This window comes from Vombatus ursinus, unplaced genomic scaffold (genome assembly GCF_900497805.2).
Source record: "Vombatus ursinus unplaced genomic scaffold, bare-nosed wombat genome assembly UNPS02014900.1, whole genome shotgun sequence".
In the NCBI taxonomy this organism is placed as follows: Eukaryota; Metazoa; Chordata; class Mammalia; order Diprotodontia; family Vombatidae; genus Vombatus; species Vombatus ursinus.
In genome coordinates this window covers 279,806-297,762 of record NW_020954678.1, presented here as the reverse complement: position 1 = coordinate 297,762, position 17,957 = coordinate 279,806, and the positions used below count along the sequence as shown (strand labels likewise).

The 17,957-nt window shown below is 40.4% G+C and overlaps 1 protein-coding gene across 1 annotated transcript in view; it reads right to left on the bottom strand.

Moving 5' to 3' along the window:
- Positions 1 to 17,957, bottom strand: part of CFDP1 (craniofacial development protein 1) — a 133,042-nt gene that overhangs the window by 89,036 nt on the left and 26,049 nt on the right. The window contains exon 5 of the mRNA XM_027843248.1: positions 14,232 to 14,351. Coding sequence (XP_027699049.1) covers positions 14,232 to 14,351 — 120 coding nt within the window. The remainder of the gene's footprint in view (positions 1 to 14,231; positions 14,352 to 17,957) is intronic.

Genomic DNA, 17,957 nt, shown 5'->3' with positions numbered 1-17,957 from the left:
TGTAGGGGAAGTGGGGAGGAATAAGATGCCAGAAGACTGGAAAGGTAGAAAGGGGATAGGCTATGAAGGGCTTTGAATGCCAAATAAAGGACTTTATATTTGATCCTGGAGGTGATAGGGAGCCATGGGAGTTTATTGAACAGGGGGTGATATGGTCAGATCTAAGTTTTAAGAAGATTAAGTTGGGGCAGCTAGGTGGCGCAGAGGCCCTGGAGTCAGGAGGACCTGAATTCAAATCTGGCCTCAGACACTTGATACGCTCTAGCTGTGTGACCCTGGGCAAGTCACTTAAGCCCAATTGCTTTGCAAACAAAAAGAAAGAAGAAAGAAAGAAAGAAAATTCAGTTGACAGCTGAATGGAGGATGGACTGGAGTGGGGAGAGACCCACCAACAGACTATCGAATTGTCCAGGTTTGAATTGATGAGGACCTGGTCTAAAGGAATACTAATGTCAGAACAGAGAGTAGGGCTTATACAAAGGATGCTGTGCAGATAAAATCAACAGGATCTGGCAAGAGACTGGATCTGGAAGGTGAAAGACAGTGAGGGGTCAAGGAGGATACCTAGGTGGTAAGCCAGGTAATTGAGAGGATGCCAGTGCCCTCGACAACAACAGGAAAGGGAAGAGATTTACAGGGAAAGATGATGAGCTCAGTTTTGAAGATTACGAGTTTAGATGTCTGCTGGACATTTAGTTTGAGATGTCTAAAAGGCAGTCCAAATGTCAAGCAGTTAGGAGACAGGTAAGGGCTGGATAAGGAGATCTAAGAATCATCTGCATAGCAATATTAATTTAATTCACGGACGCTGATGAGATCAACAAGTGAAATAGTATAAAGGGAGAAAGGAATAGGGCTTACAACAGGGCCCTAGAGGATACCCACAGTTGGAGGGTGTGACCCGATGAAGATCCAATAAAGGAGACTGGGAAGGATTGGTCAGACAAGTAGAAGGAAAGTCAGCAGTGAGTAGCATCACCAAAACCTAAAAAGAAAAGGGCAACAAGGAGAAGAGGGCAATTGACGGTGTCAAAGGCTGAAGAGAGGTCAAGAAGGATGAAGGTCATCAGATTTGGCAAGAAGAGATCACTGGTAACTGTCAGCTGAATAATGAGGTCAGAAGCCAGGCTGCAGAGAATTAAGAAGAGAGAGGAGAGGAAGTGGAGACATGGATTATAGAAGGCCTTCTCCAGGATTTTAGCCACAAAAGGAAGAAGAGCCATGAGACAATAGCTAGTGGGTCAAGTGGGGGTTTTCTGAGGAGGAGAGAGACATGGGCATGTCTGCAGGCAGGAGGGAAGCAGTCAGTGGATAAAGAGAGGTTGAAGATTAGTTAGAGTGGGAATGGGGGATGACGGGTGGAGACAAGCTGCTGGAGAAGCCAGAAGAGAACAGGATCACACAGCAGTCTGCACTTGATCCCCAAGGTAATGGGGGACCACTGGAGCTTCTCGGGAGTGGCATGTTTTAGGAAAATCACTTTGCCAGTTGTGTGCAGGATGGCCTGAAGGGAGGAGAGGCTCGAGCAAGCAGGAAGGGAAGAAAATTTCAACCAATCTATTACAATTTTTTCAGTCAGATTCCAGTGGTTATAATCAATTCACGAAGAGCTAACCGACACAATACAAAATGCATAGAAATAAATCACTCAGAGAAGCCGAACCAAGTGTCCCACTCTTTGGCCGCTTCATCGTAAGAGTTTGTTTTCATTCACTAGAGTTAAATTCCCTTTAGTAAGGCACAGAATATGACAGGACACACACTTGGGCAGGTGGCAAAATTCCTGGAATGCCTATCTGCATCACATTCTGCACCAAAACCTTTGGGCACCCTGTAATCCTGCACCTATGCTAGGTGAGTAGAAAACAATTAAAATGATCTCCTTTTACCTAAGGCAACAAAAAGGAAACGTAAGAAAAGCAGATCGCACTGCTTGCTACGTCTGAGCACATAGCAACGTCATGTGCACTCTCTGCTGAGGGAGGTGCCATGAGATTTATTGCTGTAGAAAGACTTCTGAAACTGGAGGGCAAGGCAACCCATAATAAGGAGAGAGCAGGAACTATAAAATGTCTTATGGAACGAGGAGCCAACTTCTTACATGTCTGCACTTGAACTGCAGCAAGATCAAGACAAAAAATAAAGGACATTCCAAGCACATAAAACACCCACCGGTGCTGTTACTCTGGTCAATACTGTTTGTCGAGCACTGGTAACGTGTCAACCTTTGTCCCCCAACCCCTGTGAGGGCTAATGGTGAGCAGAACATATAGAAAAATACCCTCGAGAGGAGAAAGGGGCTGTTAATTCTCAAAAGTACTTTTGCCTAATTTTTTAAAAACTAGGTTTTCAAAGGTGACAATGGATAAAAAACTTAGGAAAAGAAGAAATTAGAAGTTTTAAACATGGACTTAAAAAGAGAAGTAAAGAGGCCAAATGTATATAAGAACTAAACAAACTAAATAAGCTTTTGGGAATGAGAAAGAATTTCTACTATAAATACTCCAACGTGCAAGTATGTTGGAATGGATCATCATCATCACAGTAAGCATTTACATAGTACTTTCAGGTTTGCAAAGCACTTTACAAATATTATCTCATTTGATCCATGCAATAACCCTGGGAAGTAGGTGCTATTAATTACCCTCATTTTACAGATGAGGAAACCTCGCTAAGCGGTTAGGTGACTTGCCCAGGGTCACACAGTAGTAAGTTATCTGAAGCAGAATTCAAAGTCAGACCTTCCAACCCCAAGTCAAGCACTCGATCCATTACACCACCTAGCCTCAAGAGAATGCGAAAGGAAGCAAAAAAAATGACAACCCAGATCCACAAATGAACAAAGCATTTATCAGGCACTTAGTACATGTAAAGCACCGTGCAAAGTGCTGGGGCTACAAAAGAGAAGAGCAAAACAGTCCCTGCTCTCCAGGAGCTCCAAGTCACATGGAAATGTCCCTCGGACCTTAGGGCGGAGCACCAAGCAGATGGCAATGCCTTTTCTTTGATGTCACCTCCAGTCATAAAATGCAATCAGATGTAGATACAGAACTTTAAAGAACCTTGACGTAGAACCATGGACTTAAGACAGAAAACAGAACAGAGTGAAAACTTGGGTGGAGTGTGAAATCGACCATGTTCAATGAAAAAAAAAATCTGTATCTGATGTTAAGAGGTTCAAGACATCAGGTATATTGCTATGGTCAGAAGAAGAAAGGAAAATGATTCCATTTACTTTAGTAGAGTTGGGTACTATCATAACTGAAAGGAAAAAAGGTGATATATTTATTCATCCAACCTTTGTGAAGTAGACAGAAAGCACTGTTCCAGATTAAGCTGGAGGAGATTCAAAGACAACTAAGACACAGTCCCTCTCCTTGATGGCATTTATAGTAGGACAGGGGGTGAAAGCATGAGATCAGATGGAGAAGGGAACACTTCAGCTGCAGTTATCACAGATTTCAGGAGTTTAAGACGGACCTGGAAGGATGAGCTGGAGGTCAAAAAGCAAAACAGGACTTGACCTGTCTGCTGCCCATAAACAGCTAATTTCCTTAACCATTATGAAAATCATATAATAGACGAAATTTAATTAAAATGAAAGCCTGAGTCATGGCCCTTTTCCTTGCTGGGTCAGGAAACAGAGCACCACTGCTTTTAGCATAGAGTTAACCAAAGCCTCATTTCACGCAGCTTTTAAACACTATCATACCAATTTTATAAAGACAGATGCTTTACAGAGTCTAAGTTTTCACATAGCTGAGATTCCATCCAGCTCAGCTTGCACGATACTGGCAAACAAACAGCTGACTCTAGTTAGTGCAACAGGAGAGCTGGCTTTACCACATCAAGGCTGAGAAATGGAGGCCCAGACGGGTCTGGCCTGGGCTACATCAGAACGGCTTTCTGAAATGGCACCAGAAACCAGGACTAAGTTAACTACAGCATAACCCAGAAATATGGCTGGGCAGCAGACATTCTGTTTGTGGTTACTGTTCTGAAAGGAAATTGCCTTCTGTCTTTGCCTTAAACACTGAGTACGTCCAACAAAGACTAAGACCAAGAGCACTTCAAACAAGGCATTATTCAGTGCTTTTTAATTCCCAGTTCTAGTCTAGACAAACTATGCCATTAATATCTAGTTCTGAAAAAAAAAAAGGGGGTGAATCCTCTCATTCTTGTGTTTTCACGTTCTGGACCATCCTCCCCAAAGCAATTAGAAATAAAGCTTATGTGAGGATTAGTTCAAAGCAGAAAACTAATGTAAAGACCTAGTTTCTACCGCTCCCTCTCTAATGAGCAGCTGTTGAAATTATACTCTAATTCCAATGCAAGTGAAAGCCTTGCTTCCCAGAAAGATGTGCTATTTTATGGTTCAGAACAACTGGCTAGAACAGAATGCTTGATATTGCTGGAAGAAGCAGAGATTCGTCTATTTTTCCCAATTGCAGAGAAGCATTATGGTGCCTGACTCTTGCAGTCTGGGAGACATTTCAGCTTAAATTCACCATGGACTCTTTGAGGCTAAGCACTCTGGCAATGGGCCAGGGCCAAGAAAACGCAGAGTAACGAGTGAGGACTTGGGACCAGCCTGATTTCCAATCCCTGCCTAAAATAATGAGTGCACAGCTGCCCAACCTCTCCCATAAGAAAAATCTCAGCTCCAAATTAAGACATGTATCTGTATGAATATCTTCATTTCCTCATCACTTTGTCCTCAGATCAGACATCACTGGCAGGTTGGGTGGGATGTCGCTAGCGCCACTTGGTGGCCGTGGTGAGGAACAACAGATACTGAAGCACTGACAGGAATAACAATTTCCAACAAGGAGACATGTGCTAGAAAATAAACACATTATCAAATGCAAATATTTTCTTAAAAGAATTTATAAATTAAATTGGCAGCCAATTCCTCTTAATAATCTGTTAAATTCATACTCACAGATTACTTGCACCTATAAGTCAATGGGAAATTAAGTTGTCTGGAACACTGGTTTTGTATGAACTATGTGACAAAACTGCAACATAGGTTTAATGTTTGGAGAAAAAATGTATTTATGGTGAAGGTTTTTTTTAAAGTCTACCTGGGGGAAAGGAAGGAAGGAATTCAGAAATCTCAACCTCTACTCCAGTTATTGACAAAATGATCATTATTGAGACTACTCGGATGGGAAACCTAGCGTTTTTATTTAGGTTGCAAAATGGCAGCGCTTAAAATATGTAACCTTAGCAAAGCATGTTTTTATTAACAGGAAATAAGTAAAAACCACGCTGTACATACAAGTTTTATACCAAGATATAATCTAATTATGTAAAGAAAAATACATTCAATCTATCACTGAAGCAATTTTGAAACTGCTTCTTGATTCCAGGAACTCCCCACAGAATGATTCTCATCAGGGAGGCTCTGCCCTCTAGAGCACCATCGAGGAATTTAGGAAACACAATCCAATCCAATCATTTGTACAATCTAAAACTAAACTAGTTCTACTTCACTCCCGTGGAAAAATGATTATTATTTAGTATACCAACTCCTTGTTTAAATACAGGCCTTTATGTTTTTGGACAAACTATCTGTGAGCGTGGTTATTTTAAATTCAACATGTTTCCCAAAGCAAATTCTGAACTCTCCCCAAACCAAATCCTCCTCTCTCTCTTTCAAAAACACTTGCAGTCTCTTGGTTATGCAGGACTAAAGGTCTGGGGTCACTCTGGACATTTCCTTGCTCTTAGTTCCCACATGTAATCAGCTGCCAAGTCCTGTTGATTTTCTAGCCACAGCACCTCAAGCATTCTTCCCCTTCTACCTGTTTCCATTATCTCTTGCCACTCTAGCTCAAGCCTTCATTATACCTTTTACCTAAACCAGTAGCTCTCCCAAAACTATTTTCACAATAACTCTAAGACATTACATACCTATTAAAATTTCTTTTCTAACTACATATCTGGATAAGACCACATTTTCTTTATATATACTTCAACCAAAGCAACAGACTGAATACAGAAGCAGATAGAAGAATTAAAGAGATTTGTAAAAATATGTAAGACAATTCCAGTCTTCTCACCAAATTTTTGTCAGAAAATATAGTTATTTTTCATGAAAAATATTATTTAAAATATCAATATGTAATGAGCTTGTTGTTGTTATTTAAAATGAGTTAATATTTTAAAATTTTATCCATGTTTATTTCTAATATGGCAAATATCAATAGGCATAACCCATATAAACAAAAAACTTTTAGGTCCTCAATAACTTTTTTAAAGTAATATTTTATTTCTTCCTGAATCACAGGTAGAGATAATTTTTAATATTTGTTTTTTAAAGTTTTGAGTTTCAAATTCTTCCCCTTCTCCCCTCCAAAACAGTAAATAGTTTGATATAGGTTATACACATGCAATCATGCAAAACATATTTCTACAATAGTCATGCTGTGAAAGAAGACACAGACCAAAAAAATCCCACAAAAAAATAAAGTGACAAAACAGTATGCTTTGATTTGCATTCAGATTTCATCAGTTCTTTCTCTAGAGATGGACAGCATTTTTCATCATGAGTTCTTTGGAACTGAAATGGATTACTGTATTGCTAAGAATAGCTAAGTCATTCATAGTTCTTCATTGTACAATATTGCTGTCACTGTGTACGACGTTCTCCCCCCAATAACTTTAAAGAGTGTAAAGGGGTCTTGTGGCCAAAAGTTCTAAGAAACAGTGACTTTGAGTACTAACCAATTTTCCCACCATCAAGAGTCTCCTTCTAGTTTATTCTTCTACAAACTGAACTGCTTCCTAAAGCATAGCTCTAAACACATTTCTTCCCTGATAAAAATCTGCAATGGACACCCACTCTACTACACCCCCAAACTCAATAATGTCCAGACCTCATAGTATGATATTCAAGGCCTTTTACAAGATGACCCTAAGCTATCTTTCCAGGCTTATCTCCCATTACTTCTGTGTGTGTGTGTGTGTGTGTGTGTGTGTGCGTGTGTGTGTGTACACATATCTTCCAAGTTCCTGCCACACTGATTACTCATCAATCCTGAACAAGATTCTGCCTTCATGCCTTCATGTTTTGCTCATGTTATGCTTTTTCTGCCTGTAATCTCTTCTCTATGCATGTCAAAAACCTTATGTATCCTCAGATCCAGATCCAGCTCAAATGTCATCTTCTCTGTGAAGCCTTCCCTAATTCCACTGACAAATAGCGATCCCTCTCTCAGAATTTCTCTGAATCTCAGAAGTGTTTTGTACCTTGTACCTCTTGAGCATATATTATATTTTATCTTATTGTGTACTTATCCTACCTATCCTGTATTATATATTATCCTGCATTATTTCAATGTCTTATTCATCCCTGTATCTCCAACAATGCCTTGACCAGTGTCTTAGACATAGTAGGTCCTTAATAATTATTGAATTAACCACCTGTAAAGAATAAATGCTTCCTACCCTTGCTCCTAATTAGCATGGCACTCAAACCCAAGGAGATTCTGACTCTTTTCTCAGCTTTAAAAGAGCACAAAGGAACCTGCTATGATGGAGACAGCTGTTGACCTACAGGAGAATTAGAACTCTAAGTGTTTTGAAACTATGGTATCCATAACTTGAAGCCATACAGAATGACCAAGAAAATATTATTGGTTTTAAAGAGATGGGCCTTTATTTCAGGAAGAAATAAACCTAAAGGTCAATATACCAGATGGCAGACTAAGCACTGTGCCCTAAACCCATAGGTTTTTAAACATTGCAAAGTTTCTAGGAGCAAAGAAGAGGATAAGGGAAAAGCTAGTCTGTATCTAATAAAGCATGTAATTTCATTGGAAAATTCCAAAGAATACAACCTGGTAGGGAAAACTGCTCTTTCCTTCTTTGGGTATATACCTTTGCTACTTATGTAATCTACAAAGGGTTGTAAGATATTAAAATAATTCTGTAAAGTAATTTCCCTCTGAAATCTCCAGCTATCTGCCAGACAAGTCAATATTTATTTCTCTATCCTAACCCTGAGTGACACCACACAGCTCCAGGAGCAATTCTCAGTAGATCACAGCACTTACTGGCAGTATTCAGACTGCACTGACAGAAGCCAGGTGGCAATATAAAGCATTTAACTGCCATGGCAACAGTCTTCTTCCACTGAGGGTTTATCATTTGATCTAATTTATTAGCCCTGATGAGACTTCATCTGTGTTCTGAGGGACAGGGAAGTTTCAGGCACAATTTCTCTTTCCCCTTTAGGTCAGGAGAGGAAAACCAGCAATCCTCTGGGACCATCCTCACCTCCTATCCTGTCGTACCTTGGTCTCTCGTCAACACCTCTCTCTGAAAAATTGAAGCTCGAATCTCCTCCACTGGTTCCTCCTGGGCACTGGCTCAGCCACTGCTCATGATACAGAATGTGAATTTGAAGACGTCTTCTACAGCTATCAGATCCAGCCTTCTTCTAGCAAATTAAGTAGCATTCATCCTTCCTACGGAAGGAGAGGGGATCTTTTTAAATTTTTAAAAAATTTTCATTCTATTTCAAATTCATTTAATTTTCAGGTGCAACAGCTCCAAAAGGCATACTAAAAAGGTTGGAAACAAGCCAAGCGGACTAACACATCTATCACTATCATATCATCATGGAACTTAGAGGCGGGGAAAAAAGCATAGACCCTCACAATCCCATCAGGAAGCTCACACTTTCATAATGGAGCATTAAGTTAATAGTAATACAGTTGAGATTTCACTTCATTTGTGCCACAAGTACCTAAAACATCCAAGTACTCTATAAATAAGATTTCTAGGGACCCTCATTAGTTAGACTCACAGAATCTCAAGAGTTGGAAAGGACCTCAGAACTTAACTTTATTTGAACAGAAATTCCCTCTACATTACCCTTTTCAAGTAGTCCTCCAGCTCCTTCTTGGAGACCCTCCAATGATGGAGAACCATTTATCCCCAAGGCAGCCTATTCCACTTTTGGCCAGGTCTCTAAGGAATCTTTTCCTGAAATCCAGTTGAAACCTGCCTTCATAATTTCAACCCACTGCTCATATCCGCCCTCTGGGGCCAAGGAGAGTAAAACCCTTCCATGCCTGAAAATAACTATTATGTCCCCTTTCAGTCTTCTTTTCTCCAGGTTCAGCATTCCATCTATGGTCTCCAATTCTTTCACCAGAGCTCCTAAGTGATCCTCTGGATGCAATCCTGTTTGTCAATGTCCTTCCTAAACTATGGTGCCCAGAACTCAATACAACATTACAGACATAGTGTGATCAGAGTGGCATAGGATGAATGGGACCATCGTTCACCATCTCCCTTGCTTTGAACACTTAAACGGATCTGTGATCTCATCAATGTAGGCGGTCCCTCTCAGTACAGATGACTGCCCACTTACACTGTCTCACTCTGTGCCGTGTCCTCCAGCCCAAGAGGCTGGCCTGGGGGTGGTGAGGGGGACTTCTTCTCTATCTCTTGACATTGCATAGATACAGAAAGAGAAAGTGGGCTGTCCATTTGCTATAGCTTTACTGGCCCACTTCCTTTTCTGGTCTCCAATCTATCTTTCTGATGATACCCTTTATGTCACTTTTCTCATTAAATTCTTCACTTATAAAATAATACATTGGAACCTGCTCACATTTACCATGTGCCACCTACGTGTGAATTAGAACTTTAAGTATTTTGAAACCGGTATCTATACCTTGGAGCCAAACAGCGTGGCAAGGAAAATATTTTTTGTGTTAAAAAGATGGGCCTTTATTTCAGGAAGAAATTTGATGTCTGAAACTTTTTGTTGATGTGGTTATTTGTTGTGAACAACGTAGGGAAATTTTCTTCTTCTTTTGTAAAAACTGAAACAATGTGACAGAATTTAAGTTTAAACTTCATGTTTTTCCTTATTTCAAAAACTCCTCTGAGAGGGTTTTAAAAAGTCCATATATTGTAACTGATTTGTCAGGATCAGAGTTTGAAAACCGAACAAAAGGTGAGACCTTTCTCCTACCAATGTGATTGAGACTGATTTTTGTTATGTAAGTGGAAAACTCAATAATAACCCAATAGCTTGACCAATGATAATTTTACATTTTAAAAACTATACAAAGTTCATGTTAACTTAAGTCTAAAGTTCTGGGGAACAAGGCTTGTTAATTGCACTGACAGAAAGGTGATCCTCTCTCTGTAAGTTAGAGATACCTAAAGGCTGTTCCAATGTACAAAGTATTGAGCTGATAAACTAAAATACTCATCAGTCAAGGCTGGTTTTTTTCGCTGTTAGGCCATATCTAATTTTCCCTATTTGAAATTTTCTCTCTAGTTTTGGAATAACAGTTGCCAAATTGACACTGCCTCATGACAAGGGCTTTTTTCTCAGGTACATACAAAGAGTCAAGGCAAAGGCAAGGGGCAGAGGAAGGGGAGGGGCAGAAATAGGGAGGGGTGGTGGTGCCACTTTTCACCTTGATTTTTTTGTGGTTTATCCTTGTTAATTTTCATGGAGCCAGCTAAACATTGCACCCTTAATTAAAACAAGTCAAAGCCTACAGCTAAGATCTTAAGTCTTAACAAGGGATACCAATACAGTAGCCCAATGGTGGAATAAGGGAAATGCTGGACTGATGCCTATGGCCACTTACAACTCCCAGGAATGCCATTGGAAGCTACTGAGCAATTGACTAATAATACTTATGGGGCACATCCTCACAAGCACAGCTAGCTTATACCTGTAGCCAGCCACATTTCATAGATCAGTTCAAACATATGCTTCCCATCTACACAAGAGTTGGCTTCTGGACTGATTCCAATATTCCAGGTTATCTATAGCATTTGTCTATACCCAGCACTTTTCCATCTAAAAACTCAGCACTTTATAGCTAGTCCCAGACTAGACCATGCTTCCCTAGACCATCCCAAACTCTCAGTGAGTCAAAACCCATGGTAAGTGAGCATCTGGGAGCCACGGGATCATGGGAACCCAGAGACAAACCGGAGTGTTGCCAAAAGCAGAGAGAGAACATCATTACTGCCTTTGACTCCTGCCTCTAATTAGAGTCGGGTGTTTGGCTCGCTCCATTCCCAAGCATAAACCTTGGCTTTTTATAGCTCAACTTGTGTTCTATGCTAAACATGCAGAGGAAATTCATTTTCAGCTACAAACGTTTGCTCTTCTGAAACTGCTGCCCTTGTTCATTAGCAAGAGATGAAGAACAGGATGTTTTATTCCCCATTCTGCCTTTACTGTATTGCTTAAATCTGTTTAGAGAGACAAAAAGTAAACAAATACAGTGCTTTTACTGGCCAATTCTGAAAACTGAAGTGTTTCCTAAAGTGAAGATGCTAAAGGCCTGTAGAGAATTTCTTTTACTGCATTAGAATAATTTCTGCCTAATAAACGGTATTCCTCACGAAGAGTCTTCCTTTGAAAAGCTATTCCATGCCTTGCGCATTCATAGCCAGGCACAGATGCTATTTTTTGCAATGACAGAACAGGCCCGTTTGGACACCCCAGCAAACTCCAAGTGGAGTCAAACTTCCCTCAGCCCTGGACCTTTCCCAAACACAGCTACGCCTGTAGGATCTCAGAGTTCAATTCAAACATATGCTGCTCAACCCCTCAGAGTCAGCCTCTGGGCTTATTTCAAAATTCAACGTTATCTAGAGCACTCTCACTTGGTATCCATCCAAAACCTGGCGCGCTCCAGTGAGTCCAGACTAGGCCATGCTTCACATTCCATGCTGCCATCGACCTAGGCCATCTCACCACAGCCCTGATGTTGCCCCACATCTGAAAGCAGAGCTCAAGAAACCATGGCCCCAGTAACCAAGTCCACTCATTCAGCTTGAAATTCCCACCCTGGGGCTGAGTTCTCTTAGTAGCTGAGTGCAAACTCCTCTAGCCCACTATATCTAGCTCACTCCAGCCCAGATCATACTTCATAACCCATCCAGCCATGATGCTCTATCTGGAAAAGCACCTAGTATCCGCCTGCCTAGATCTCCGGAAATCATGCCCAGTCCTTTGGGCAGGTAATCCACTCAGTTTTGGAACTCCCACCCTGATGCTAAATGGTTTTGATTGAGCCATCTTGCCAATTCTTCTTCTGACTTGAGGACCCTTCTTCTCCTCCTCGTTATCCCCTGGGCTTTCTCTTCCTGTTCTAGGTAGAGGAACCAAATTAATACTATCATTGCTTCTGAAAAGGACATGTCAGTCAGCTGTCCTATGGATCAACTCACCATCCCTGCATCACACTCCTCAAAGTCATCAACAAACATTTCCTAAGTATCTAACGCATGCCAGTGTGCTAGGTGGTGGGGCTAGAAATGCAAAGAGTGAAACAATCTCTATTCTCCAGAAGTTTACAGTCTACCGGGGAGACAACATATACATGTATAAGTATATATAGAGTAAGTACAAGGTGGTTAGGGAGGACACTGACAGTTGGGGAGATCAGAAAAGGCTTCATTCATGTAGAGGTGATGAGTGAGCTGCATCTTAGAAGAAGAGAGGGGTTTTATGAGGTGGGGGCGATGAAAGAGTGCAGCCAAGATATAGCGGACGGCCAGCGGCAAGTCCGAAGATAGAAGAGTGTGGGGAGGAGAGTAACTATGAGGTGTAAAGACAGGATCACAGCATCAGATTCAGTGACAGATGGAAATGCAGCAACTCTCAAATCCAACCCCTTCATGTTACAGATGAAGAAACAGCTAGAGAGGCTCAACAACCTGACATTTTTAGGAACCTTTGGCCCAGGATCACACAGCTAATAAGTGTCTGAGCTGGACCTTAAACCCAGCTTTGCCTAGCTCCAAGTCTTGGGCCCTGCTCAAGTTGTGGGTTGGGGATAGGTTGTGAAGGGCATTAAAAGCCAAACAGGGGCCTTTATAGCTTATCCTAGAAGCATTAGAGAGCCATGGGAGTTTATTGAGTAAGAGGTGTAAAGTCAGATTTGTGCTTAAAGAAAATCACTTTGTATGAATAGGCAGTTTTCAGACAAAGAAATCAAAGTTATCTACAGTCATATAAAAAATGCTCTAAATCACTACTGATTATTGATATACACACACATCTATATATACATATATAAACACATGTATATGTATATATGCACACATATATACATACAGTTAGATCAATAGATAAATAGATAAGAACATCTCCTTTTACGGACAACGTGGTCATCTCTACAATAGCAGCAATGGCTCAAATCTTTTTATCTCTGAAACTTCTTTATAGCCATTACATAGTAGGAATACCACGGACAAGGACTCCTGTCAATGAGGCTGCACAGTCTGTTTCTAGAAACAGAATTAAGGATTCTATCTTATCAGACTGAGACCACTGCTACAGTATTTAAGTTCTATCTGCTACCTGACAAGTTGTTAAAGTGCCTATACCCAAAGCAAACACCACACAAACCTGGGATAATTCTTCCCTGAAAGGAGATGACATTTTCATTTAAGCACTGAATTATTATCCATTGTACCTAGAAGTTTGCAAGTCAAAGAACTGGGCAGCATAACAGCTGAAAATCGTTTTTTCTTCACCTCATCTGTCAAGACAACTGGGATTTCTGATTTGCCCAGAACCATCAAATATATCATTAATACCTAACTCTTTGCAAGACAGGGCCACGGGTTTCTCGGATGGTACTGTGGCTAGCTCCTTCTTACAAAGGAAGCAGAACTCTAAACTGACAGCTAAACAGAAGGAGAAGAGATTTTCCATTTCTTTTGAAGAAATAGTATTCATACTTATAGGCAGAAATAAATCTAGTGTTCATGAAACCAGAGGGAAGAAAAACATCAGATTCTTGAAAACAACATATCTGGCACTGTCTCTCAATGGATTTTTGTTCTTCCTAGCTTGCCATGAGGTTGCTGTGGACCAAATGCACTCAGACCTTTACAGTCAAGAGAAAGGGAAGCCTGATGAATATCTATTTTGGATGAACTAATATTAATTGAGCATTTACTATGTGTTGTGCCAGGTAATGCAAACCAGGTACCTTCTTTGAGCCAAAAGAGAACTAGAAACCCACCTCCGCTTTTCCTTCCATCTTCTATTTGTCAGTGTTTCAGGCTCCAGACATCATTAGGGTCATTCACACAGAACGACAACGTTCTCAGTGTCACGACACTTATGACGAGCCAGGTAACTACTACAAGGACCACTCCGCTTCCTTCACCCTCCAAGAATTCAAGGTCATCGTCTGAAATTCAAACCCAGGTTTGAAACTCACCCTGAGCCTGTTGGGAGTGCCAATGATGCTGATGCGACACCAGTCCGTGGCTTTTCTTTCTCATTCTGCTTGAAAAAGGATTTGGCTTCTTTTGACGCTACATCCACTTCCTTAGTCACCCTGTTTCACAGAAAGAAGAGAAACATAAGCCAAAGGTTAGAATATGGATAATGCTAGAGGAAACAGCACCTCCAAATGGGGAAAGATAAAATAGAAGAGAGTCAAAGAATGTTAGGAATGGAGCCTCAAAAATCTTTTTTTCATTGAAATTCCTCAATTACAGATGAGAAAACTGAAATCCAAATGATGAAAAGACTTGGCCAAGTCTATACAGTAGCCAGACCTTGGCAGAACCAGAATTAAAACCCGGGTTTCCTGACTCCATCTTATTTTCTTCTTACTACATAACATTGCATCCTTAGGATAAAATGTTCCACTCAATTTTAAATTCTCAACCTGCTCCCAGGGAAGCTTAGGCTTACATGTTCAAATATAAGATACGTCTGATTTCATAAGGCTAAAATGGCTTACAAGTGCACGCACCTGCCATGTCACCAAAAAATATCCCAGGCACTTATTGTAAATTCTATCCCAACTTGTAGCCAAGGCACAAAAGACATTTAGCAAGTTAAAAATAATAACGTAACTATTCAACTTGCTCAAATGCCAATTTCAAATCTCCCCTATTCTCTATTACTCACTGGACCAAGTCTAAACTCTTCGGCCTGCCCCACATTTTGAATCTGATGCTCTTCCTGGTTCCAACTCCACGGAACAGGATGCCCCTCTCATCACCAAGCTGCCAACTCAAGCCTTGACACCACCTTCCTCTTACTGGAGGGCTGGAGGGTAAAGCATGAAACTCCTCCCAAAGCCTTCCTTTATTGTAGTAGAAACTGGACTTCCAGCTCACTCCACTTTGCATCTGCAGCTGTGCCTGGTTTTAACTCTATGGAACAAGATGCTCCCATGCTCTTCTGTCTCTTTCGTGTGTTGTCTTCTCCTGTTAGATTGTAAGCTCCCTGATGGCTGCAACTATCTTTTTTTTTTTCTTATTGGTATCCCCAGTGCTTAGCACAGTACCTGGCATAGTAGGCACTTAATCAATGTCTACTGAATTGAACCGATATCCAATCTCATTTGCATCTACTCCTCAACAAGAATCTTCTATTTCAGTTGTCCTATACATTCAGAAACACATTTTACAATGGGCCTGTGTTTGTGCTACTCCCTTCAAATGGAATGCATTCTGCTAACTCTAATTTACCTACCCAAATTTTGTTTACCCTTCAAGGCCTGATTCAAGTCCTATCTTCTCCATTAAACTTCCCTGCCTATTTCATCCCACAGTGATCTGTCCCTTCTCTGAGCTCTTTATAGCATTTGCTGCCTTCATCACACAATTTAACATTAAAATATACTGCATTGTATTTTCCTCTAATCATTTTATAGATGTATCTTTTATTTCTATTAGCAAATGACAAAATGCCTGAAAAGCTGACGTTATCTTGTATACTTCTTATATATCACCTACAGAGACTATGTTCTATGTATGTCACAAATGTTCAATATATAATTGCTGGGTTACACATAGAGCAAGGTAAAGAAAAAAAACCACATTTTTTTCTACTGACAAGAAGTCTTCAAAATTGAAGGAAGCAGACTTTTCTTTAAAATGACCGTGTGAAAGGTTGTATGGGCACCCAGCTCTCCCTACATACAACAAAAAAAGGCACCAGATTGGGTAAGGACCAAGAAATCTAAAAAAAACATCATCCTCTCATTTCCCCTTCATGTAATCAGGACCACATAAGAAGACAGTGTGAACCCCTCCACCAGGGAAGCCAGTGCAAGGACTGGTAAACAATACTAATAACAATAACAATATTTTTAATTTATAATAATAGCATATACAGCTAAATATAAAAGAGTGCTTTATGTACATTATCTCCTTTGATCCCTACAACAAGGAGGAAGGTACTATTATTATCACTCCCATTTTATTGATGAGCAAACTGAGGCAGACAAAATGTAAGTGACTTGTCCTGGGTCACACAGCCAGTAAGTGTCCAAGGTCAGGTCTGAACTCTGATTTCCTGACTGCAAGCCCGGTGCTCCATTCACTGTGCCACTGAGCTGCCTCTCACAAGCCAGACCACTGATTCTGCAGGGGATTAACCCGTAGCACTCTCTTCCCAAGGGGCAAGAAGCCCTGACAGCAAAGTTCCAAGGCAGTCGGACCTGCAGCACTGACTCACCCTGAGCCTGCAGTCCACCTCGAGTCTAGATCCTAAAGTTAAACCCCCAAAGAAGCCTGTTTATCATAAAAAGCCAATATTCATGCCTTTTCTGAATCCAGTTTGGTTCACTGTTAAGTTTAAAAAATTTCTCCAGAGCCAACATTTATGGAATAGATCTTTTGAATTAAGTAGCTCATTCCCCTGTCCCCGTAGCTACATTCTGAGAGTACCCTGAAGCCTAAACCCCAAAAAGCTGTTCACCCTGCTGTCTACATACCTGGCATCATCTTAGTAGTGCTTTCTATCCATCGAAGGGCTCCATTCCTCTCTATCAAGTAAAATCCTTTGCCTTTGTGATTACAATTTTCTTCTCTGCTTAGAGACCATTTTCCACTTATTCCTTCTGCACTTATCTCTATATTCCTGGTTACTAAGGTTACTGGAAATATGGCTGACAGGTAAGGGAGGCCTCACTGTAAATGATCACAAGCTTTTGAGTTGTTCTTCTAATGTTGGCCATGATGGATTTGTACTGGAGCAGTCAGATTCTTTTTATTTTTAAACAATCATTTTTTAAAAATTTGAGCTCCAAATTCTGTTCCCTCCTTCCCACCCCACCCCCCCTTGAGAAGACAAGCAATTTGATAGCAAGTACATATGGGAGGTCATACAAAACACATTTTCATATTAGCCATGCTGCAAAAGAAAAAATAAAGTCAAAATAAAACAATAAAAATAAAGAGCGTGAAAAGGAGTGTGAAAAAAAAAAAAGAGTGTGCTCTAATTTTCACTGAGTCACAGTTTATCAGTTCCTTCCCTGGAGGGGCAGAGCACTCTTCATCATGGCTCCTCTGGAATTGTCTTGGATCACTATCTTGATCAGAGTAGCTGAGCTTTTCACAGTTGGTCAATGTGGTTGTTACTGTGTATGATGTTCTCCTGGTTCTGCTCACTTCACTTGGCAGAGTCTTTTTGTAAGTCTTTCCCAGGCTTTTCTGAAGCCATCTGAGCAGTCAGATTCTTAGCTGGTTTCCTCCAGTGACCAACGTGTCTACAAGATGGCTCCTTGAAGATGAGGACTGAGGGCCCACTGCCACAGATCACAACAAAGGGAACTTTGTGGCAGTTCTCAAACTTTTTGGTTTCAAGACCTTTTTAGACCTTAAAAATTATTGAGGACCACAAAGAGCATTTGTTTATGTGCATTATATCTATTATTACTTACCACAGTAGAAATGAAAACTGATAAATTTTTAAATATTTATTAATTTCAAATGAAAATAATAAAATCATTACATGTTAACATAAATAACATATCTTTATGGAAAATTAACTTTTTTCCACAAAACAATGATGAGAAGAATGGCATTGTTTTACATATTGCTGTAAATTTCTTTAACGTCTGGCATAATAGAAGGCAGCTGTATTTTCATATCTTTCTGCATTAAACATGTTGCAATATGTTGTTTTGGTTGGAGTATCTGAA